The sequence below is a fragment of the Bacillus rossius genome, chromosome 1, assembly GCF_032445375.1.
Source record: "Bacillus rossius redtenbacheri isolate Brsri chromosome 1, Brsri_v3, whole genome shotgun sequence".
Classification (NCBI taxonomy): Eukaryota; Metazoa; Arthropoda; class Insecta; order Phasmatodea; family Bacillidae; genus Bacillus; species Bacillus rossius.
The window spans coordinates 95294794-95320739 of record NC_086330.1 but is presented as its reverse complement, the minus strand read 5'-3'; the positions used below and the strand labels follow the sequence as shown (position 1 = coordinate 95320739).

General features: G+C 34.5%; 1 protein-coding gene across 2 annotated transcripts in view; it reads left to right on the top strand.

Moving 5' to 3' along the window:
• The first annotated feature begins 215 nt into the window (after positions 1 to 215).
• LOC134540278 (G-protein-signaling modulator 2) overlaps positions 216 to 25946 on the top strand; it is an 86234-nt gene continuing 60503 nt past the window's right edge. For both annotated transcript variants that reach the window (XM_063382947.1, XM_063382939.1), the window contains exons 1-5: positions 216 to 431; positions 13239 to 13471; positions 15027 to 15162; positions 18583 to 18725; positions 21917 to 22040. In XM_063382947.1, the coding sequence (XP_063239017.1) occupies positions 387 to 431; positions 13239 to 13471; positions 15027 to 15162; positions 18583 to 18725; positions 21917 to 22040 (681 nt within the window). In that variant the 5' untranslated portion in view covers positions 216 to 386. The remainder of the gene's footprint in view (positions 432 to 13238; positions 13472 to 15026; positions 15163 to 18582; positions 18726 to 21916; positions 22041 to 25946) is intronic.

Here is a 25946-nt window from a genome sequence, read left to right as displayed (position 1 = left end):
ATTTTTTTTGGATGCAAAAAACAATCAAAATGGAAATTGGAATCCAAGTTCCGTCCAGTTCTGCCCTTCCAATTCTATTGTCAAATATATTAAGGAGAAAAATATTTGACAGTGTGATATGGCCTTCATCAGTCACGGTTGGGATACGAGTGCAGTGACCGCAAGTGTCTCGAGGAAAATTTGAAATTGACTACTCAGAACTTACAAAAAAAACCATTTGAATACCAAAGTAAAGGTGTACGTTTTTGTTACCGTAGTCTTTGGTTAATGCATGCGTATTGTTTACATGATTACGAGTTCGTGGGAGAGGTGGGCTTTTAGTTGACAGGAAGGAAATGTTTAATTTTTGAATTAAATACTTGTACAAGTCCTAAAAACTGCGCACGATGTCTGTAAGTGCAAGTGCTGAAAATTTGGCGTGTGACAACCAAGTAAGTGATCATAAGACTAAAATAATGAGTGTTTAAATCAGTAGTTTGTTAAGGTAAAAAACAATTCTCATTTTCGGAAGTGACGGGAGTGGCATCTGATTTTAATGAAATTTTGAGCAAATTCCGGATTTTAATTATAGAAACCTTTGAAATAAGGCTGTTGTTTAGTTGATAACTTGGTAGTGTCATGTGTAGTCAATTCGGAAATACTTTTCACAAATAATAAGGGTTATGTTATAACTTCGGATAGCCTTTCACTTTTCATCAGGGCTGGTTGTGATCATAATAAAAACAATGTCCATTATATAATATTAGATATGCTATTAATGAACTTGCACGATCGAAAACAAAGTATACAAATGCAGTATGATTACACCTAAGGATAACAAAATTATGTTGTGAGCTTTTGGACACGTGCGTGCTCATTGTAATTAATTCCGAGAGAGGCACATCCGTAAAATAAGATAATACGAAAATGAGCAATTTTTTTTATATAAATGGCACATTGGAGCAATAAAATTGATCATAAAAGGTTTTTTAAGCTAATGTTTTTTGAATGTAGCACAAAACTGAGTAGGCCTAGTATTTTTGATGTCACTAAAATAACCTACCCAAAAATTCACCCTTTTTTTTTATAGTATTTTGCATTTAGTTAACCTTACTAACTGTTGAAACACTAAACTGCGGATTAAGGTGATTTTCTAGAGTAGCTGCTGTTAAAACAGCGTGGAGTCCATGCGCGATGGAAGTGAAACTTCTTGTTATTATATTATTAAGGGACGTGTATAGTCTGTAAGAACCATGTTTTCTTTCCGATAATTACCGTGATTCATAGGTTACGTTGGCTATGTAAAAAATACTTAAAAATATTTTGGCCGGTTGGTTGCGTTAGTATAGTCACATAAGAAAAACTGCAAAAAAAGTTACTCAAGGTTAGCGGTGTTAAATATTCTTTAAAATATTGTGGATGGTTGGTTGACTCTATTAGCTACATAAAAAATTCTTTATAATCATGTGAGCGGTTGGTTAGGTCAGGATAGCTACATCTTAAAATGGTAATTTCTAAGCAACCATAAGAAATATTTTATAATTTTTTTAAATATAGCTATAGGGTCATTCCATATGAAATCAACCAGAGGCTTTAACCTCTACACCTTAGATTTTCACGTTTTTTTGTATATTGGTAATATCAACTAAATACATTATAAAACTATTTTTTTTAAAAAAAAATTTTGAGTAGTTTTTTTTTGTATAAATTTTTGAAAATTGCAAAAATAGCCAATTTTAGCAATGTTTTGGATCACTCAAATACTTGTAGGTTTCCAACTAATGGTGCTAGAAAGCAGTTTGACAGCTCATTTTAAAGGTCATTGAATGGGCTTCAATTTGATATGTAACATGACCAACTTCGGGAAAAAAAATAATATTTATTTGTTTTCAAAATGTTTAATATTGAATTTCTAAAAAACACCATTTTAGATTTTTTTTAAAAAAAAGTATGTTATCCCTACATATATTGGTTAGATTTGTGCGAAATTTCAAGATGGAGAATCAATGGGATCATAAGTAAATAAAAATGATAAGTTTAGCAGATACTTAAGGGGTCATGGTAGATAAATAAATGCTTTAAGCGTCAGTTGGACGTTATAGGTTTTTGGAAGACAACATTGAAAAACTGCAAAACAACAATCCTACATAATGTTATTTGTCAACTTTATTAGCAGACGTCCCAAAAAGACAATTCTCGAGCGTTGTTTCTTCCGCAGCAATTAAATGTTCGAAATTACCAAGGCAGAAGTTTTGTCTTCAAGTAACCTTCAGTTTTTAATTAATTCATTTAGCTCTGGTTTAGATACCATGCTGCCTTAAGAAATAGTTGCAGCAAGGAAGAGTAGCATAATTTTACATCAAATTTTGACTTAGTAAAGTATTCAAATTATATTGTTATAGACTAAAATTTTTTTTACAAATTATAAATACGGATAACAAATCTTACCTTACATTTATCCAGTGTTCTTTGATTAAACATTTGATCAATATGATAATACAAAGCACGCAGGGGCGCAACAACTAAATTTCCAAAGGGGGGGGCAATATTTTTATAAAGAATCATCGATCCCACCTATGTATTTCAAGGTGGAAAATGGTACTATTTAAGCAGTTTTATCATCTAAAAATTGATTACACAGCACTTTCTTTGCCCCCGTTTGCCCCCACTTCAAGGTTTTAGAGGGGGGGCAAAATACCCATGCCCCCCCCCCCTTGTTGTTGCGCCCTTGAAAGCTCGTGATCTTGCTGAACAGATGTAGCCTAAGTTATAACTGACAAAACATGTTACTGTGAAATACGATAACTTTTGGTGGCTTGCATGTATATTGGCAAAAAATAATGAGAATAATGAAGTTAAAGTCAGTTTTTTACATCCCAAAGAACCTGCTGCTTCCTTTTTTTATCCAACACCAAGAGCCGATATACTAGACATTAGAACTGAAGATCTTCTTAAAAAGGCTGAACCTTGTACAGCAACTGGGAGAACTTTTACACTCACTAAAGAAGAGATTGTAGACATCACACCTGCTTGAACGAAGTATGCCACAACCTAAGTGAAAACTGTAAATAATTAAATATATACTAAACAGAGTTTTTCATGAGCAATTATATGTTTTGTCAGTTATAACTTAAGCTACATCCTTTTAGCAAGATCATGTGCTTTGAACTTAGGCTACATCTGTTCAGCAAGATCACGCGCTTTGTATTATCATATTGATCAAATGTTTAATCAAAGAACATTGAATGAATGTAAGGTAAGATTTGTTATCCATCTTTCATAATTTGTAAAAAAATTTTAGTCTATAACAATAAAATTTGAATACTTTACTAAGTCAAAATTTGATGTAAAATTATGCTACTCTTCCTTGCTGCAACTATTTCTTAAGGCAGCATGGTATCTAAACCAGGGCTAAATGAATTAATTAAAAACTGAAGGTTACTTGAAGACATAACTTCTGCCTTGGTAATTTCGAACATTTAATTGCTGCGGAAGAAACAACGCTCGAGAATTGTCTTTTTGGGACGTCTGCTAATAAAGTTGACAAATAACATTATGTAGGATTGTTGTTTTGCAGTTTTTCAATGTTGTCTTCCAAAAACTTATAACGTCCAACTGACGCTTAAAGCATTTATTTATCTACCATGACCCCTTAAGCATCTACTAAACTTCTCATTTTTATTTACTCATGATCCCATTGATTCTCCATCTTGAAATTTGGCACAAATCTAATAAATATATGTAGGAATAACATACTTTTTAAAAAAAAAAAAAAAAAAAATGGTGTTTTTTAGAAATTCAATATTAAAAATTTTGAAAACAAATAAAAATTATTTTTTTTCCCGAAGTTGGTCATGTTACATATCAAATTGAAGCCCATTCAATGACCTTTAAAATGAGCTGTCAAACAGCCTTCTAGCACCATTAGTTGGAAACCTACAAGTATTTGAGTGATCCAAAACATTGCTAAAATTGGCTAGTTTGGCATTTTTCAAAAATTTAATACAAAAAAACTACTCAAGATATAAATTTAAAAAAAAATGGATTTATAATGTATTAAGTTCTTATTATCAAAATACAAAAAATCATATAAATCTGAAACATGAAGTTTCTAAATTAATTTTTCTTTGGTTGATTTGATATGGAATGACTCTATATTAACTCTACCAACCATCCACAATATTTGTATAAAGTTCATAAAACAAGCACACAAACCGACACGGGTAAACAATGGCTGCGGCAGTGACAATGCACAAATATTGAAATGTGAGATAAAAACTGTGATTTCTCAGAAACTAGTTGGAATTTATTAACGCTGTTTTTAAGGTAAATACAGGAACACCTCTAGTGTTGCAAAATAGTATTTACATAATGTTATTTTTACTTTGCGGAAAAGCTGGGACGTAAGATATTTACAGATATTTCAAGTAGTTAATCATTTGAACTGTTGGTTAGGTTATCTACTTTAAAATTACTTTAAATTGGCTTGGCCAGTAAGTTAGGTTAGCATCATTAAAATTACTTAACTGTGTTTTCTCGGTAAGTACATATTACAAAAAAATTTCAATGTAAATTGTTGCTTCTCTAGGAAATTACGCTGGTAAACTACTTGAAATATCGCAATGGGATTTTTGTTGAATGATTTTAATAAATGTCACATTGAAAAGATATATATATATATATATATATATATATATATATATATATATATATATATATATTAAATTTTTAATTTTTTTGATGTGTTAATCTTGCCATCCACATAAAAAAAACACATTTGGTTAGTTGTTGAATGGAGCAGCTTTACGGTGAAAAAATATGGAATTCTGAAAATGGTATTTTTAGTACTACTTTTTATGCTAGACAATCATTGTATGTTAGGTATTTTAGTGATGTACAGTTCCATAAATAACAATACATTCTTAACTGACAAGCCGTGGTAAAAGAGAGTTTTAGCCCCCGGAACAAAAATGATATAATCAAAAACAAAACTTTTTTCACAAGGATAAATATATGTGGGTATCACAAAATATACCAAAATAGATTTGGGAATCATAACATAAACTAGAATTCAAAACTGTATAGAGTGACATAAAAAGTAATTAATTTTATGTTTTTTTACATTGCAGTCAATTTTTTTTTGTTAGGAATGTAGTTTTTTTCAAAAAGGCAAAAAAAAAATGTGAAGCATTTTTTTATTTGTTTTTTCAAGATGACTTGTTTTTTCACAATAGTTTGGTTAGCTTCATTTAAAATATGATCTATTATTGTTAAAATATTTAATTTTTGGCAAAGGTGCTTTTTTTTTTTAATTCATAAAGTATTCTTAAAAAATGTAATGGTTGTGCAAAGTACTTTGAAAATGAAGGAAATTGTGTGGTTTCGTAAATTAAAAACCAGTAAATATTGTTGGCCATTATTAAAAATAACTCAACAAGTCTTGCCGTAATTTAAGTTTTTGTAATTTATATATTTTAACTTTTTATAATTTTTACTCATTCATTTCCATGTATTTCATTGCATTGCACACTATTGAACTTCTTAGAATTAAGTGATGATTTAAAATCGTCCTTTTGCAGGATAATCAGGCATATTAGTAGCACTGAAAAATACTATTTATGGAATCTCTTCCCCCCTCCCCCCCCCCCCAAAAAAAAAAAAGCTCATACTTTTAACATTTAACCACCAAACATATTTTTCAACACAACAATATTTTTCACCTGTTAAATGGTATTCAGATTGGGCATACATGTTCTCCCACATTGTTCCTTATTTTAAACACCACATTGCTCGTAAGTGATGGAGGAATATTTAGCATTGTTTTAACTTTTTGACCCCTAAGATTCACTCATTAATCTTAGTTCATAAAGTTCATAATGTCAAGAGCAAGGCATCCCAACCACAGTTCTGTGTCATGATGCTTCTGTACGTGCACCGTGAGATTTGACAAATAAAAGATATTCTTTATATCCAGGTGGTAGAATAATTTTTTTTAAAAATAAATATTTGAGTTTTCTTAAGAAAAAATATTATAATAACAGTATGTAATAAAATTGCATATACCAATTATATAGTGTTTTGTAGATCTCAGAAACTTTAGGTTAAGAAGCCATTATCCAAAAAGGTGTGAAACACTAGTAGGGGAGACCGGGGCTGGTTGTAACAGTTTTTGAATTTAATTTTTTTTGTGTTCATGTATAATACCTAAGAAAAATATTTACTGGGCAAATTATGAAAGAGCCCTTCTTCTTCCATCTCAGGTATTTTGGAAACAATCCTTCTGCTATTTTTTGCTACACAAGGGGAAAACCGCTTAAGAGAAAAGTGTTACAACCAGCCCCGCTCTGGGGCTGGTTGTAACAGACCCTGGGGTTGGTTGTAACAGTATTTAAAATTGTTTAAAAATTGAAATCCAGGAATTATTTACAATTTATTGTGAACCATACAGGAAATATTAAACATGTACTTGTTTTCACATATTTGGCAGAACGAAAAAGTCTTACGAATGCATAGTAGGTACCTAATGCTTACTCGAATATTCCATCTGATTGACAGTTGTGACGAACATACTTTTTCGATTTTTTCGCACAAGAAAAGTGTGACCACAATTGGCAGTCCAAACAACGAACCCACTCCTCACCAGGCTTGCTTGAAGAAAATGGTTCTAAACACACTAAACAAAAACATTCACTATCGTCCTCTGATGAGCTGCTGTCACTTTGCAATGAATTTCATTGTTTTGGAGGAAGTTTTGGCTTAGCTTTAACACGTCTGCACATTTGTGGTAATTTATTCTTTCCTTTCAGGAAGACCCGATTTCTTCGTTTCTCATATTCTTACTCCAGCGCACTTCTTTCCGTAGTGTCTGTCAAAATGGCACTTTTCCTTGTTTTTCTGTCATCATTTGTTTTCCTCAGTGCGGATTTTGGAAGTGGCTGGACTGCTTCCGGGGCAAACAATTCTGGATCGAGTGAATTATTAGGACATGCTTGAGTTTGATAATCAGGAGATTCCCTTGCCATATCATGTGAACAACTTGGTGCTACATCTGGATTTGGTCTGTCTGTCACAAAGGAAGGAGTAAAATCTGTATCATTAAATATGTCTATTGTAAGGAAAAATTCCACATTTCTCAAATCCTTGTTGGATGTTTATCGGAGTTGTAGCTAGCGGGAAAGCTATTTTTAAGATTGATGGAATATCATAGATTGTCATCGGCTTAACTGTTGCCTCTGGGGTTTTGTTGTTTCTTAACCATGCATCCATTGCTTGAGCTTTAGTGGTGAAAAGACACTTTGATCAAGTGGCTGAAGCCTATGAGTGCAATGAGGTGGGAACGATAACATAACTATGCCATTTTGTTTTGCAAAATCTAGACAAGACGGGAGATATATGTGACTGATAATTGTCTAAAAGTAGGAGGACTGGTGTCTTTAAGCTGGGACGAACACAAGCGACAAAATGCTTAAGAAAAATCAAAAACTCGGCTTCGGTTGTCCATCCAGACTTATTTGCAGCACCTATACACCCTGTTGGACCATCTCTGATGAAGTGATCGTAATACCTGACTCTAGGAAAGATGAACATGGGAGGAATAGAATTGCCTGCAGCATTCACTGCCACAGTTAAGGTAACCAACTGTCCTCATTCGGCTGATGTCATCGCTCCAACTTTCAGTTTCAGTGGCAAGCAAAATTGACACGTGTAGCTGTCAAGGTGATAACGAGCAAGAGGTAATAAATCCTGCTCGAAATAGTATCTGTAGAGTGTAGGGCAACAAGTGCAGTAGGTTTTTTTTTTTTAACTGTCAAAAGCTTAAGGGTGGGGCAGGCTGTAACATTCAACGGGGTTGGTTGTAACAACTTATTTGAGTTGTTACAACCTGCCCCAAATGACACTACTAGAGAATTCATACATTTTGACAAAGTAGTAATTATATAATTTAAATGGCAATAACATATATGCAAAGCCAGTGTTTAGAATATGTATGTACTCTAAAGAGAGTTTTTAAACAATGTAAACACAAACTACAATAATTATGAATTTTAAACGGGAAATATTTACTCAACATGTCGAAAAACAGTCTTTCTCTTCTTGTTTCTAACGAGCGTGTCTGACCGGCGATATGTTGCGATTCACACTGAGAGCAACTACAGGCGCTCCCGTGACTCAATGGAGAAGACTCTCTGGTGACTGGTTGTGGAACTAACTGTCATGTTACAACCTGCCCCTGTTACAACCAGCCCCGGTTAAGTTGTTTAAAAATATGGAAAATATTTTTATTATCTTTGAATATTCATTTTGTAGTTATTTCCTTATGATGCATTACATTTTTTTTTATTTGGAAGTTGGCAACACTGGTTATTTATTGTCAAATAGTAAATTTTGTTTAATACCCTGATGTGTTATTCACTGTCACATATCTGCTTCATTCTCTCGTTCGTTGTAAACATTTTAAACTACGATTGCTAATGTAGTCTAGCTAAAACAGCATAAACAGGTAAAAAGATGTGCCCACTTGGCTCACTCTGCTTGTGCCTTGAAGACAAGAGTGACACAGAATTGTAAAAAAACAAAATGTAGAATTGTATAATATTATGGAAGAGAACAAAATAAAGTGTCTCGTGCCACGTGGTGTGCAACAAAGGGAACCTGATTGCTTGGCGTACCCCTTGGGGTGTCATGCCTCTTGCACCCTCAGTAGAATGGATGTCTCTGAAGATTTTGTTAACAAAATTGTTAATTTTGTTACTGTACCTGTCAAAAGGCTCATATAGTGAATACATTAAATCTCAGTACAAAGCTGTTTTTAACTGAGCACAACTGACTATCCGCCGGCTCTATCCGGCTGACCGGGACAGTGAGCTTGGGACGACAACAACAACCTAAGTCATTCCACGCAAATTCAAAATTTCCAACCAAGTTTTAATATTTTTACAAGAGAAAGAGCATTATAACGTTAGAGCAGTTACATGGTGACCTACATACATATGTTTACTATAAAAAAAATTAAATTTAGAGTGTTAACCATTGTACAGCTTGTCCCAGGAGCCCTGAATTCCTCCAATGTGTGTTTTTCATGGAGTATATCACAAACATTATTTTTTTTCCAGACATTTTGGCCGTTGGTACCGATAGAGCTGATAGATAGGTACCTTCATATAGGTATAGACTATCAAATAAAAATAAATTACCTAGAAAACTATCGTACAGGTTGTCACAGGAGCCCTGAAGTCCTCCAATGTGTGGTTTTCATGGAGTATATCACAAACATTATTTTTTTTCGGACACTTGGCCGTTGGTACTGATAGAGCTGATAGATAGGTACCTACCTACAGGTATAGACTATATCAATATACTCTATGAAAACCATACATTGGAGGGTTTGAGAGGACCTGGGACAACCTGTACAATAGTTTGCTCGCTAAATTATTTTTTATTTGATAGTCTAAAATGGTAGGAAGGTACCTATCTATCACCTCTATCAGTACCAACGGCCAAAGTGTCCGAAAAAAAAATTTTTTTTGTGATATACTCCATGAAAACTACACATGGGAGAACTTCAGGGCTCCTGGGACAAGCTGTACGATGGTTCATTTGATAGTAAACATATGTATGTAGGTCACCATGTACCTGCTTTAATGTTATGAATGCTCATTCTCTTGTAAAAATATTAAAATTTGGTTGGAAATTGCTGTATTTGCGTGGAATGACTTAGGCAGTTGTTGTTCCTAGCTCACTGTCCCGGTCGGCTGGATAGAGCTGGCGGATAGAGCTAAGTTCTGCTCAGTTGTTTTTATATGTAGATTCCTATGTACCTATATCTCTATCTTTATGATGCTGCCTGTGCATTGGTTAAGGAAGTCACTACCTTTCTCTCTCTCTCTCTCTCTCTCTTTTTTTTTTTTAATATAAAATGATGTGCTTGTTGGTATTGCCCTGTTTTCCTCATGTAGGGAAATACATTATTTTTAATTTTAATAAACTTAATCACACAGTTGGTGAAGTTATTGTTTTATATTTCACTACTTCGTCAAGAAGCATTATGTGGCAGTCACAACGAAGGAAGAGCGAAAGTCAAAGTCCACTTATTTCCCAACAGCTAGCTACATCCATATTATCTACTAGAATAACAAAATTTTAGGTTCACATTTTTTGCATTTGTAACTGCTATCAGTGACAGGCTGCCTGTCATCTGTGCACACAGATACTCCATGTTTGTCTTGCTACCTATCAGATGTATTCAAACTGGTCGCTGGACATTGCTACACCTGCTTGCACGTTGTTCGGCTGTGTGGCAAACAGTTAACAGAAAGATACTGATATAATTAATTTGAGCACGACAACATTTTGGCATGTATCTCAGGCAAGCGAAGTAAGTGTTACTGTCTGAAACCAGTATCGTATGATTGATGTGGAACCGGGAGTTCACAGCATGAGCTCATTACCATTTTGTATGTTTAGCAGGCATGCAAAGAGGAAGGTGCAGAAGGTTACTTTAGAGAAAGATTTTTTCTATCTGATTACATTCGTATTAAACCTTGATCTTATATAGTGATCTGAAAATGTGTAAAATCATGCCAATTTTTACTTATAAGTTAAAAGTGGTTAAGAGGCCATGAAACATGTATGACACGGAACATATTCACATAGACTGTGCCTGTCATCAATATAAATGAATTAAATTTGGAAACTAACCAGTCATTTTTGTTTATTCTTTACTGGTTGTACTTTTATGTTGGAATAATACTTTCCTCAGGCACAGTTCTTATGAAATATTTATTTACGCTGCAGTAAAATCTTCAGTGTGTCAGAAAACAATAGAAATCACAGTTATTCATGTTGCGAAGTTGTTGTGTGCAAAAATGTATTTTCATTTGTTTTTGTGACATTTAGGGCATCATTATTTTTTTTCAAAGCAGAACAAGTCCAACAGGTACACCAACATCGCAGTGACAGTTGTAAATATGTGTTCAGTTGAGACTCTGCACGTACTCATTTGTACTTCTATGGAGACATAGGTCTCGTTTTATGAGCAGAATATGACACAGTGGAGGGTCTGTACTCCGGTACTCCATGGTTCAGCACGTTCCGTGATCCAGCGCCCATCAAGTCGCTTGTTCAGATATTTTTGGTTGTATTCCAACTGTAGACCTCTGCAACCAGGTCACATTACTGCGCTGCCTGCTTTTTTTATTTGCTCATAGTCTGTTTTTCCTTCAGCACAGTGGTTATATTCCCATAATTATTTTTTAAAAAATAGAATTTAATTGTGAACACATGATATTGGAGCCTTTTTAAACAGTTATGCTCATCTGTATTTTGTCTGTCTATAGAGTATCATATTACTACTTGTTTTAAAAACCATTTTACTGTATATTAAATTTTCCTTGGCATTCCTGGTAAAAGTATATTGACTTTGATAATTCTCTAAAATTGCTAATCCAACATTGTTGCAAGCCAAAATCTGCGGGATGAACATCGTTTACTGTATTAAGTACAGGTCTGGGCGGTAATGCATTCCTTGTAGCAATTTCTTGTTACAGTAATCTGATAGGTAGTCTGTTTAATTTGTAAACCAGTAATTTTACAGGTAATACTTTACATAATTTTCACTAAAATAATTTTAGTTATAGTAATGCATTATAATTTATATTCATTATATTTACAAATCTGGATTGTGACACAATGATTTTTGTGAAAACTTTACTTGTGTGTAACCACAAATCTCACCTACAAAAATATAATCTCTAGAAGCAATGTATCCAATTTAGCGCATATTGTATTGAATACCAGTGTTCTTCACCTAAAATTTAAACTCCGTACGAACATTCATCCAGCAGTAACATTTTGAAAAAGTGAAAACTAGATATCGTCTGCAGATTCTGAGCTATCCACTTATCTTGTAAACAAAGATTGTAGTATGTCTGTGTTCTATTCCCAACCTATAGTAAAAAGCATGTTTACAAATACAGCACGGCTGCTGAAAGATAGTTTAGTTCTAGCAGTTTTCTAATCATTTTATAATAAAGATATAATAAATTTAAAAAACAAATTAAATATTCCTACATTATTTTGTGAAACTTTTTAAATATGGAATTGTCTCGTAAAAATTAATCTTAAAAGTAATTGGAGCTGTAATGTATTACTTTTGAAGCACAGTAATTTTTCAGGTTATTCCCTTTTCAGGTTATTACTTTTTACAACAGTAATTATAATTGTAACAAGTTACATCTAAATATGTAATGGTTCAACCCTAATTAAATAATGGAAACTATTAAAAATACAATAATTTAGCTGATAGGTTATAATAAAATTTCATTAAAAGGTCTTAAAACAGTCTTGAAATTTTTTTCACAGTGTATTTATAGATATCTTTGTAAAATAATTGACCTGTAAACAAAGCAATGCACTCTTTCATCCAGCATTCTTCTATTCAGCTTATTCTGTGATTGGGCGCCGATTGAGCATCTCAAGTTCAAAATTTTTCCAGCGTATTCCCATTTTTCTAGCTGGTTTTTGTATCTTGTTCACACAATATTACAACAATGTGCATACAGTATATGCCATAGACTGTTTATTGACAACGTTTTTTTTCTTCTAATATCATTGACCTTAAGTTAATTTTTCTTCTGTATTCCCATTAAAACTATTGACACTGGATAATCCTGCAGAATTGCTAATCAGGCATGGCTGTGATCCAGAATGCGCTGGGTTAAAGAGCCTTTACCGTAAGACCTAGGGGAAGAGAAGACGGATAGGTCCTGAATGTGATCTAAGAGGTTAAATGAATAGTAATAACAGTGTGTTCGTATTCTGGAAATTCAGAGATAATCAGGATAAAGTCAGGGAAGTTGGAGTTTGTCAGGGAAAGTCAGGGAATTTGCTTGAATTGAAATATTGGAAAAGCCATGGAAATTTTCCAGTAATAGTAAGTTGAGGGGAAAATGTTTTGCTCCAGTCTGCCATCACCCAAACTGTGAAAGCATTTTTTTTTTTTTCGCATGGTGCTTCAGGGCATGATAATTCATACTATAAATTGGCATATGCAAGATTCTGTGTGAACTAGGCCTGTTCTGGGGATGGTTGAAGCTGGATTTTCTTTATCTCTTTCAGGAAATTGCAAAACAGGTGAACTATTTGAAAATACTATTCAGGGAAATTTGTAATTTTGTTCATGTAAAACCAGGGGAAAGCCATATTTGTATGGACATCCTAAATAAATAGGTGGAGAGAGTGTCTGAATGCGTGTGGCGCAGGGGGCGGGGGACGGGGCCAGCATGTGCCTGGAGCTGGCGCTGGAAGGGGAGCGGCTCTGCAAGGCCGGGGACTGCCGCGCGGGCGTCGCCTTCTTCCAGGCAGCCATCCAGGCGGGCACGGACGACCTCCGCACGCTCAGCGCCATCTACAGCCAGCTGGGGAACGCCTACTTCTACCTGGGCGACTACGCCCAGGCCCTGCAGTACCACAAGCTGGATCTCACCCTGGCCAGGTGCGCCTGCTGCACTTCCTCGTCATAGCTTAGTTAAGGGCTGTTTCTGTAAATTTGAAAACCATACGTCTCATGCTTTTGTTTTTCTGCCACAAGCATTTTGATCAGATATTCACTAAGTTTGATATAATTTATGTAAAAAAAGCCATGCAAGTAGTAACAATTACAAACAATTGCGCGACTTTTTACATTTTATAGAACACGTAGTAAATATCTGTTCAAACTATTTGTAATAGAACAAATGCAAGAGAACTATAGTGTTTAATTTATTAAAAATAGCCCTTAAATTTTTGGAATGACAAAAAATTATCATGTTGCGTGAGTTTCCGCTTCAATTTGGCAGCATAAAAAGTGCTATTTTGCATATGAGGGAAAGTCATTAAGTCATGATTTATCTTAAAGTATTCATACGTACTGTGCAAGAATGTTAATAGATAGCAGCATCATACAGCCTTATGATATTCGTTTCATATTGACTAGGTAGAATTCGATCGCATGAGTCATTTAGCTCGGTAATCGTATTATAGAATAGCAATGTTTTCTAATGTGGCTGGAACAGTAACACAAATAATTGTTTGCAGCTGGTATGGGGGCAGTGATAAAATGAGGGCATAATTGCTTAAATATAGGTGAAGATTATGTTGAGGAACAGCGATAGTTTGAATTGATTATGCAAGATATATTTATTGTCTTTTATTATTATTTTATTATCAACATAAAGTTTTGAATGGTTGTATTTTGTTGTTGTTTTTTTTTTTTTTTTTTTTTTTAATTTTGGTTAGCTTGTCGTTGACAGTGAGGTTATTATTAGGGACAAGATTATATGATGAACTGCGATAAAGCCAAGATAACACTGAAAAGTGTGTCATTACACCATATAACATTGAAATGCAAGTTAATATACCATAAAGCACTGAAATGCAACAAAAAAATCACAAAATTAGTCAGCATATTCAAACAAAACTCAACTGAGATTACAAACACCTAACCTTTTAACATAGTAAATTCAATGAATGTAAATTATTTAGCATTAAGTTATTACCAAAATGTATCTACTAAATAGGTTGGAAAAAATTCAGCCTTTTTTGATATTGCAACTGTTGTTAGAAACTAATTTTTACATTATGATATGGGTACATTTTTCAAACGCACATATACTTTCTGATTTATTTATATTTTTCCCATGCTCATTATATTGTAAAAGTGGATCATTTATCAGTCAAAATCACTCTGTTTTGGTGAAATGAGTGTTGTATTTGTTTAAAACTGTGCTATCTTTATGAATAAACAGAGTTCATAAAAAAAAAAAAACTACTACACCAAAATCTCTTGTTTAAACACTAAAAAAGGCCTAAAATAAAAAAATTAAATCTTGTCTGTAGTCATTACAGAACGGATAAACTCAGTAGCTCGGTTCAAGGAAACTGGGCAAGGGATCAGCCAGCATCCATCCCCGCACTTGCCTGGAGTGACTTGAGAGTAAAGTCATGAAGTCAGGCAGGCCAGGGTCCTGTGTGTGGCGAGCACGACCGTGACACAAGAGCGCGGCTTGCAGGACGATGGGTGACAAGCTGGGCGAGGCCAAGTCGAGCGGCAACCTGGGCAACACGCTGAAGGTGATGGGCAAGTTCGACGAGGCCATGATCTGCTGCAAACGCCACTTGGAGCTGGCGCGTGAGCTCAAGGACAAGGTGAGAGCCACCACAGCCCTTCATCCTCTATCACTGTCCTTAAGATTAACCATTGACGTAGAGAGAAAAACTGTAGCTTGTTGCCAAAGTACGAGACACAAAACAAAAGAAGGCCCATTTGGAAACAGGCATTGCTGCATATCTAGAGAGAGTTTCGCAAAGTGCCATATCTTCAAGGTTTACTTTACATTAGGAAAGACTGTTGCCAGAAACAAACATCAGTTATGTGAAACTCTAAAATTAACAATATGTAAAATTTAATTACTACCAATAGAGATTCAAATAAGTACGTAGGTATTTTCTTCGTTCACTGTTGTGGAACTTATTTTTATAAAAAGGTGTATATCAGTTGCTAAAACATTTTGATGTGTGATTTTTTTTTATCTTCAAAGAGACTGCAACCTTTTACATTTGAGATTATTATGTTTTACTTAAAATTATGTGTTTTTGATAATGCCTTAAATTACCTTCTTAGAGTTTTTTTTTGTTACTAAGAGCATGAACACTCTTCCAACATTGCTGAACTTTTATTGAATGTAGAACTTTTTATAGGCTTTTGGAAAAGTCTCACTTCAAAGTGAGAATCGCTTAGTAGTGAAGTACAGTTTGATGTGATATTATACTCTGTGTATATTTGAACATATCTAGATACAAGACACTGTCAAAAACAATTTATTTCTTATCACATTTATTGTGTAATTAAAATATCTTGAATGTTTGCTTCAAAGAATCTAATGGTCTACCTAGAACTCTTCTTTTAAAAATTACCAAATGTAAACATATTTTTCCATAGGAATAAAATAGTACTGTTGTATTAAAACATATTGGTCTAAGGAAAGTGTAAAAACTAAGCTAAGATTTATCCTTCCAATATATAAACAATAAAATAATATATAACTGTAATAACACAACATTTAGATTAAACCCGCCCCTCGAATTAACGCTGTTCAATTAGCTCTTTTTTGAAGTAACAACACCACTAAATTTTGCCATGATTTGAAGTAATGACGCCAATAAATTACATTATGATTTTAAGTAGTGCGGTCATAGATTCGAAGTAGCCCTGTTTCCTTTTTTGTGAATTTTTATTTCTGTGCACACACAATGGCAATGTCACTTGTGTAGCATTGAATACAATGAAACAAATTAATAATGTGATGAATTGACACACAGTATTTTGCTCTTTCCCTAATAGCAATTCGCTTCCTTCATTGCATATTTATTTCCGACGACGCCCGTGTGTTCAACCAATGTTTATTTTATGCTATCCCGCATGTCAGCAGCAGCTCTGGAAAGAAAAGCCAGAAGCTTTGAGGGATAGTTTACCTTGCGCCTACTAGGATGCACTAGTGACAAATCATAGCAGACATTAAATTAGTAAACAACTGTGTCAGGAATTATGTTAACAGATTAAATAATCTCTCTAATAATAGGAAACATTAAGTTTATGCTTTTTTAAATTTTTATTAGAACTGAAATATATCTCCTATATTAATATAATTTTTTGTAACTCAGAATGTTGTAAGCACCTACTTAGGAATGCTATGGTGCCCAATCTCTGATATGTAAAAACAATATAAGACATGAATTTATTTAATTTAAGTTGTTTAATCTTGAAATTTTATTCAGTTTTTATTTAAATGTAATTAAAATGTATTTATACATATATTTTTACTGTAAACTAATTTTAACAGGAGCAGTATCTTCATTCAAATGGTATTCAGCTGGCGCACATACCTAATTGTAAAACAAGTTAAATTAATTAACATGTACTCTAGGAAAAATGTTTTTGATTAGCGCTCTTGTCTTCCTAGAAAAATTAGAGCATTACTTTCGAGGGGTGGATTTAGTATATTATTTCCATAAAAAAAATTGATATAATTTTATTTTATCGTAGCCTTTTCCTTAATATTATTAAATATATTTTTCTTTAATTCTTTAGGTCTCTAGATAAATTTTTTTATGTTAAGTTTCAATATCCATTTGGAAGGAAAAAAATATCAAGTTCAACTTTCATACAGTTAGAATTTTTGTTTAAATAAAGCAATATAATTTCTAACCGAACACAACACCCCTCCTCCCCCCCTAAAAACAGTGAAACCCATTTTGTTGTTACTTAGCATTTTATTTAAATTTGTTTTTAATATGCAACTTGTGTGTATGTATGTTTAATAAAAATAGCAAAATATTAATTCGTCAGTTATATTAACTTTAAGTCAGTATGATTTATTGGCTCCCAATTTTAGTCTCAGCAAGCCATCTGGAAATTTTTTGAATGTATCTATGAGGATGCGTATTCAGAGGTTCAGGAAAATACTGTAACTTGAAATCTTTCACTACAGAAAGAATTTTTTTCTCAGATTAAATACGTATTTAACAACCAAGGAATTTTTGTAAACTTTGGAAAATTGTGATTAGTGTACTAGGTGTTATTTTACGTTATACTATAGAACATCGTGTTTATTGTGAGCAAAAAAAACTTTGGTTGAAAACAGAGGGGTGGTTGGAGTGGTCATTGTGAGGAGTGTGCTAGTCTGTAACCTAGAGAAGTGAGCCTGGGAGTGCGCGATGCGGCTGGCTGTACGTGATGAGCGCTTGACCCCATTACTCTCTCGTGACCCCGACCTCCTGTCACCCTGGCTCTGGAACTAATTAGCGCTCACCCGTGGAGTTGTCTCGCCGAAGCCACCAGCCCAGTTCTGCCCGCTGCCTTCAAGCTGCGGAGGTGTCAGCACAGCCACTCACGGCACGAGGGAATACTGATGTGAATTAAAATAGAATCTCAGTAAATAAATATTTAAAGAAATAAAATGTAAGGGGGGGGGGGGGGGGGGAGAGAAACAGTTGGAAGAAATAATGTAATTTTAAGCTTCCTGCCATTTTGGTTTTTTGAACTCAATGATTTTGCAAAAATTATTTTTTGCCACCTTATCACTTCCAATAAAAAGAAAGTGGTAGAATAATAAAAAAATATGTATTCATATAATATTTTATTAGGTATTAAAAAAATGTTTTGGTTAATTTTGAGTTGTAATTAATCAGGTTAGTAGATGGCCCTCGATGGGTGCAACCACTAAGTCATCACATTTTGGTGACGTAAAGCTGATAGTTTGTATCTATCCTCTGATGTTAATTTGTCAATAGCAGTCTTAAAGGGTCGATCACGTAATGCTTTTCTGTGTACTATACCTTGTTAAACAGTTATTTCTTGTGTAGTGTGTCTTCTTGTTGTTTGGGAGATGATGGACAAGGACTGAGGATGTACAGAGGAACAGGCAGAACCTGATATCTGCAGTCGGCTCGTGCGAGACAGAACATGGACTACCTGTGACATCAGACGCCACAGTAGCCAGTCCAACCCGTGTCTGGCCTCATGTGAAGAGCCTCTCTCTCACTTGTTTGTTGTTCTCTCCGGTGCAGCTGAGCGAAGGCAGGGCGCTGTACAACCTGGGGAACGTGTACCATGCGAAGGGGAAGCACATCGGCCGCGTGGGCAAGCAGGACCCCGGGGAGTTCCCGGAGGATGTGCGGTCCTGTCTGCAGGAGGCGGTCAAATACTACGAGTGAGTTACCTCGTCCAGTCATCATGGGTAATTGCTGTACGGTTGCTCCCAGCTTGGGTTTATCATGGTTGCTACAGGACTAGAAAACCGGGAAATGTCAGGGAAATTAAAATGGTCAGGGAATTCCGGGAAATGTCAGGGAAAATTCTACGAATTCTGGAAATTTTAAAGTTGCTTATAATTCAAACAAAGCTTTGTTTTGATGCGCTCATACCGCTTCCAAACGACTCCGCTAAAAGGCTGCTGCTTAAGGCACACAGCAACTGCAACTTTTTTTTTACTTGGTCTACGATTGTCCGTTGCAATAGGCGGTTACAACCACCCACCATAACTTCTGGCCAATCCAGACACTCGTTTGTTCACTAGAGAACCCGACCTTCATTTGTTCGTGTTTTGATCCTTTTTAATTTGCTTTTGAGACTTTGTGTTTTGTTCCGTTCCATGCAGTGAACTACAGAAGGGGCATGGCGTCGTTTATCTTTTGAAGGCTATTTTCACGTGGAATAAGATGAGTACAAAGCTTATTACGTGAATTTAAAGGCGTTGTTTCAGGTGAAGTTACTTTTTGATGTGATCATAAGAAAATAAAGTGCATTTTGATATAGGAGCAATACCAATTCTCATTTTGAAAACTACCAAGCTGATACGAAAACACGTGGCTTTTGTGTGCGGTTATGTTTTTGCACTTTTTCTAACTATTTTTTTTTAATTACTTTTTTTTCAACGGTTATAATCCGTGAGTTCTATTGCATGACACTTACATTGTGTATAAAAAATATGCATAACTGAACATGTTTTCCCCCAGAATTGTTAATTAACATTGTAAGAATGTGAGAGTATTGCATGTTGTAATGTTGCTATTGTAATTATCTAAGTAGGCCCGTTATATTGCTAGGTGTGAATTTTTAATAGTTTTTGTATTTGTGTAGTTATATTTTTTTAAGAATTCATAAACAATAATTTTTTAACCTAACCTGAAAATATTAATAGGTAGGCTATGTACTTTTTTTTTTTTTAGCTTAGAGATGTCGAAGAAAACTACTTTTAAGGAGAATTGGCTCAAGGAGTCACAGTTTCAGCATATCAAACCCTCTGCTAAAATCGTAAATTCTGCGTACTGCACTTTGTGCTACAAAAGTATTCAACTCAGCAATATGGGCCGAAGAGCTCTCACCAGCCATGTCGAAGGAAAAAAACACATTCGCAATTCTGCCGTCAAAATAACACAATAAAAAAACTTTATTTTACCTCATGTTGAAATTTTTACATTACATTTAATCATATGCACGTTAATATTTATGGTATGTGCTTCATAAGAAAGTCAGGGAATTTTTCTCTTAAATTTCTGGAAAACAGGGAAAAGTCAGGGAATTCTAAGATTCTATTTCTGTAGCAACCATGGTTTATACAAACAATAGTCGGCGCAAGGAGGTTAGGAACCCACTGTGATCTCGGAGGTCTTGTCGCTTGAGATGCGAGTTGCAATATTTTGGAAGATTATAAATATATATTTTTGAACATTTACCTTTTTTTATTACCAAAATCAATTTGCATAATTTAAGGTAGGTTGATACATGTGATATAATAATATATTTTCTGCAGATTGATAGGTAATGATTAAACAACCAAATTTTTGTTTCTATCAATTGATAAGTGGTTAGCATGGGTCCTACCCAACTCTCAAATGCTAAGTGAATCATCGAGTCATAGATAAAGACAAAATGTATGATTTATACTAGTTTTTTTTTTTTAATAAAAACATTGCGAAAATTTATTTGTGTGTTTCTTTTTAAGTAGTAAAACTAGTTGTGTAAAATTTCCAAGTTTTGCAGAAAATTTACTCACCAGAAAATTTAATCACCAGAAAAATTTCCCAAAAATACATTTCTGGAAAACATCTCTACCTGTTGCCTCGTGCCTTTTAGCATAACATGCACCTTGTGCCATGGCTTGCACCTTAACACAAGCATGGTCCTGACATCACAGGGTCAGGATGTGTGTGCTTACTTTCTAGACGTACCTAATTCTTGTTGAAAAAGAAATTTCAATCATAAACTCAATATTAAGCATTTGTGGAAGGGATAGAAACTGAAATACACCACCTCGGTTTTAACAGATTTCAGACTGTAATACATTTCTATAGTTTATTTTAATAATTTGGCTTCTTCTGGCATGGTTTATAGTTTAATGGAATGCTTGAAGATAGTAGTGACTGACTGCTACAAAAGGTTTTCCCTGTGAAGTCATTGGCATTTAGTAGTAAATAAATATTCAGGAATGACTGCAACTTAAAAATTGTCAATCTTTAGTGTGTGATTTCTCTCTTAACGAATCTAAATTTCCACATTATGTGGTAAAAAAAAATGTATGGCTTAAAAATGGTGGAAACTAATGTAGGATCTTTTAGTTCCTATCTCTTCCTCAAAATCATACTAATATAAAGTTTTCAAAAATTTCGTTGATTTTCACTGAAATGGTAAAATTGTGATGTTTGGCTGTAAGTTTGCATTCGCACCTTCCAGACTGGAAAGTACGGTCTAAAGTATAGGCGAATAGAATTTTTTTTTTTTTTACAATTTTAATTGAATATCACAAATATTGAATATTTTTCTAATCAAATATTAACATATTAAAAAAAATATTTCACACTCCAAACAAGAGGCCAAAAAAATTGACCCAAAATACATTAAAATAAAAAGAGAGGACTATACATGGAACTATAACAAAGAGGTGTAAAATTTAGGAAAAATAGAAAAAACAACTGACCTACAGAAAATTCAAAGTTTGGAAATAAATTTGTTTATATACTAACTTATTATTCACGTAGAATAGAGTATTATTTATAATTTTAAATCAAAATAACTGATTTGTTAAATATGAAAACAATAATTTTACAGAAAGAAATTCTAAATTTCTCTTATTTTAATCTCCTACATGTTACATTTTTTTCATTAATTTTTTTAGGATGAGTCCCACATGGTGTAATGATATCTATTGGTAACAAATAATATCTCTCCAAATGTGTGTGTGTGTGTGTGTGTGTGTGTGTGTGTGTGTATGAGACACAAACAATTTTAAATGTTGAATCAAATATCAAACACCAAATGATTCACGAATGTGGAATATTTTGCGAGTGGGCCAGACCCGGCAGTGTGGTCGCGATTGATGGCCGGGGCTGTGTTGCTTGCCAGGGAGAACCTGCTGCTCATGCAGGAGCTCGGGGAGACAGCCGCGCAGGGCCGCGCGTGCGGGAACCTCGGCAACACGTACTACCTACTGGGCAACTTCCAGCAGGCCATACGCTACCACGAGGAGGTCAGTCTGGCTCATTAGCGCACATTCATTTCTTCAATCATTACAATATTTATATGGACGTAATCATGGAATGAGAAACCAACTGCCATTTTTAGAAATGTGGGATTGTGGCTAAAAAAAAAAAGTTCCTGCATTTTTAGTTCACTCAATTTTATTACAGTTCTTCCAGTTTTCTTGTGGGTTAAATTTCCATAATGATTTTTAAAGAAGAGATGTGAGTCCTGAATGCAATGTTATATCAGAGACTTTTTCTAGTGATGCACAGATTATACTTTGCCGATTACGATAACCGTTTACCGATTATTACACTAATAATTGCAATTACCGATTACGATTATCAGTTTTTGTGTAAAGTTGAAATAAAAAACAAAGTCTTTTACTAAATATTCCTACTTGAACGCCTTTTTATTGAAATACTGTAATCAGATTTTTATGTATTACTGCACTAGGATATGTAGTTTTTGATCTTGAAGACGTCATTATGTTGATCAACAATCAAAATACAAAGCTAAACTACAATGCGTTTACGTTAATGGCCATTGTCTACGGAAAAAAAAACTGCAGTATTCAATATTCATGACTTACTATTGCAGTGTTGCCAACTTCAATTCTGATCATCACTCGTGCAAACATTATGGTTGCAATTTGGTTTTTTATTTTTGTAACTCCCGTTAATGACTAAAAAGTAAAAACTAAATTTAAAAAAATGCCAAATAATCACCATTTCAGTTTATTAATTACTAATTAGCATCACATGAGCCTACTTTTCTCAATCCTTTGAGAAAGGGAATTATGTAGCGGCAGTGGAATGTGAACCGATGGCGCTATTGTGTATTTGTGCATGTTGTCCGTTCCAACCTCACATCATACATAACAAACATGGCCGACATACGGTACGCAGTGAAAATTAGTTAGGCGCATCGTTTCTACGATACCATGTCCAATTTTTTTTTTCAGACTTACATTTACTAATATAATTAACATATGCCATATTGTGAATTGTGACAGCTTTAAAAATGCATTTATTTTCTTAACTAAATATTTTGTGCGAAGAAATCACGTGTGTGATTTGGCTGTGGCCATGGTAAATATTGTGACAATAATACCATTCACGATGTTAACTTAACAGGATAAATTGTACAGTGAGTAAATTAATTGAAAGGGGTAAATACTGTAAATAGTAATACGGGGCAGTTATGTATGTACGAGCACAATTCACGAAACAAGCAAATATTATTAGGCGAGTGTATCTATGTACACTCCGAGATGTTGAAATTCCCTACCTTCCACGGTCATATTCGTTAAGAGATTTCAGCCGTTCGTAGTTTCAATTCAAGAACTTATTAAGTTTTAAACTTTAAATGTATTTTCTTTTCTTTCAAGTTTTATGGGTTTCAGCAACAAATTTTACAATAATCGGCAATCGGTTATAACCTAACCTGGTAATCGCCGATTACGATTAATCTGCATTGGGTCAATAATCGCAGTTGTCGATTAACCGGCTGCATAATCGGTGCATCACTGACTTTTTCTAACGGTAATGCTCATCTGTATTTTTTCTTTCTAAACATCAGCTTATTACAACTTGTTTTTAATAACATGGCACTGTTTTCCTTATGTATTTCCATTGAAACTTTATTGACGTTCAATAAGTTGACAAAATCTCTAACCAGCATGACCATGGTCTGAATGTGCCAATTGCACTTGTCAATTACTTTGAAAAGTAATAAATATAGAAAATAATCATAATAAACTATGCAGATGTGCTGGTTAGTATACAATTTTATTTGCAATGTTTTATGAAAATACAGTGAAAGTCCGTTGTAGCGAATACGGTCTATAACGTAAAGTCCGCTATAACGATAATTGCCATCGGCACCGTCAGTTTTGCATATGCTGCGTAGGATAAAAATTTCAGAAATAACGAATGCAGCCTGGGCTCATTTTCGCTATAGCGATAGATTACACACCAGCAATTTTGCTCTAAAACAATGAGAAAACATCTACAATTTTTCCTTAATAAATGAGAAACAGCTTCGCACAATTCCACGTGTCCGGCAAATGAAACAACGCGCAAGATGTGGCCCTCTTGGCAACACCGCACAAGGTGGGGCCTCACAGCGAGCATAGTTTGCCTCGCTGCGACGAAAGCAAGTGTCGTTAACCCACTGCGACAGGGCCCCGCTGCGAGCATTACTTATTTAGAATCACGTCGGCTGTAGTCCGTAATTGAGCATAACTCGTCTCACACTTGCATCGTAAGCGTTGCGTACGGTGTAGTTACGGGGAGTTGACGAACACTGAACTTGTCGAGCTCGTCTCTTCTAATCAAAACAAAGCTATAGTAACATAAACTTTTGGCGCCGTTATAAATTTACGTTATAACGGACTTTTACTGTACCTGTATAGCAAGAAAAGCATTTTTTGTAGTTGGTTCCTGATGTTTAACTGAGTCCATATAGCCTTGTGCTTATTTATAAACTTATCTATGCCATGTATTTTAGACTGATTGGGGAAGACTGCACATTGAAAAGTTGTAATGTAAACACTGATGTATAGTTTAAGAAATTGTTAATACAGCGAAACCCCTTATTTATATTGCCGTTATTTAAGTTTTCCAGTTATTTGCACTGTATTCTTCAGGTCCCGTTTAGTTCCCATTTAGTCCAATACAATACTTTCACGCGAATTACGTCTCAAAAATCGAATCCATCCCGCTATTTACGTCACGTAACAACCATAAACAACCAGAAAATACCGTGGGTACTTTAAGAGTAGATAAGATTAGCTAGTAGGCCTATAAACATCGTGAAAAACGTAACGTTTATAGTCGGCAATGAACATTTTAAATCACAAAATATACATATTTTATAACATGAAAAGTTGCTTTTATTTCTAAATATGTAATAGTTTAAGCGTATGCGTGTAAAAGTCCGAGTAATTATAGCAGGAGACAATTTAAAATGTGCGAGGGAAAAACTTAAACTCACGAATGTATAAACGTGGCTGATTGTTAAGTTCTGATACTGTATTTATGTCACAACTTAGCCGAAATACTGGTACGAGACAAACTTCACAAGATAAAATGAGCGGAGTCTTGGTAACTGTTTTATACATATTTTATAATTTCGGAAGTATTGTACAGTTGACGCATATTTTTTAAACTAACAATTTATTTCTGGGGATCGTAAATAATTAATTATTGGTATCAAGACATCAAGATGAACATAAACTTGGTAATAGTCACGGCAGCGAGAAAACTGGTGCGTATAACTATAAATTGGTATTAGAACTGGACAAAACTGGTACACGGGAGGTGGAGCTTATATTTTTTCCGCTAATCTCACATCTATTGGGTGGCTGCTGATGGAAGGTCACGAGTCTGGGCGGAGCGTTGAGTGAGTTATACTGCGCATGCGCAACTCAGAGAACAGAGAGCCAGCCGGCGGCTACGCCGCGCCGTAACAACAGCTGATCGAGTTCAATGACCTTTCTCCACGCACGGCACGCTATTGACGGTAAATTTCCATCAATTTGCGGCCCTTTTTTTAATTTTTTTTACTGTGGTGCAATGCGTATGTGTAATGTAGCCCGTATTTGTTCTGAACGCTGCAGAATGAGACTGTATTTTAATTAACTTTAACGTATTTCTTACTTTTTCCTTTATTTACACTTTCCCGCTTTTTACACTTTTTTACTTTGTCCCCATGAAAAGTGCAAATAAGGGGTTTTGCTGTATTGTCATTAGTCAGTAGTAGCATTGTGGCTTGTTTAATATATGTAGCCAATTTTACTGCAATAACATTACAGTCTTAAAAATGTGGAAAACCAGAAGTCAGGGAATTTGAAAGTTTTCAGGAAAACCCTGGTAATTTTGGGTTGAATATAGAAATTTCAGAGAAAGCA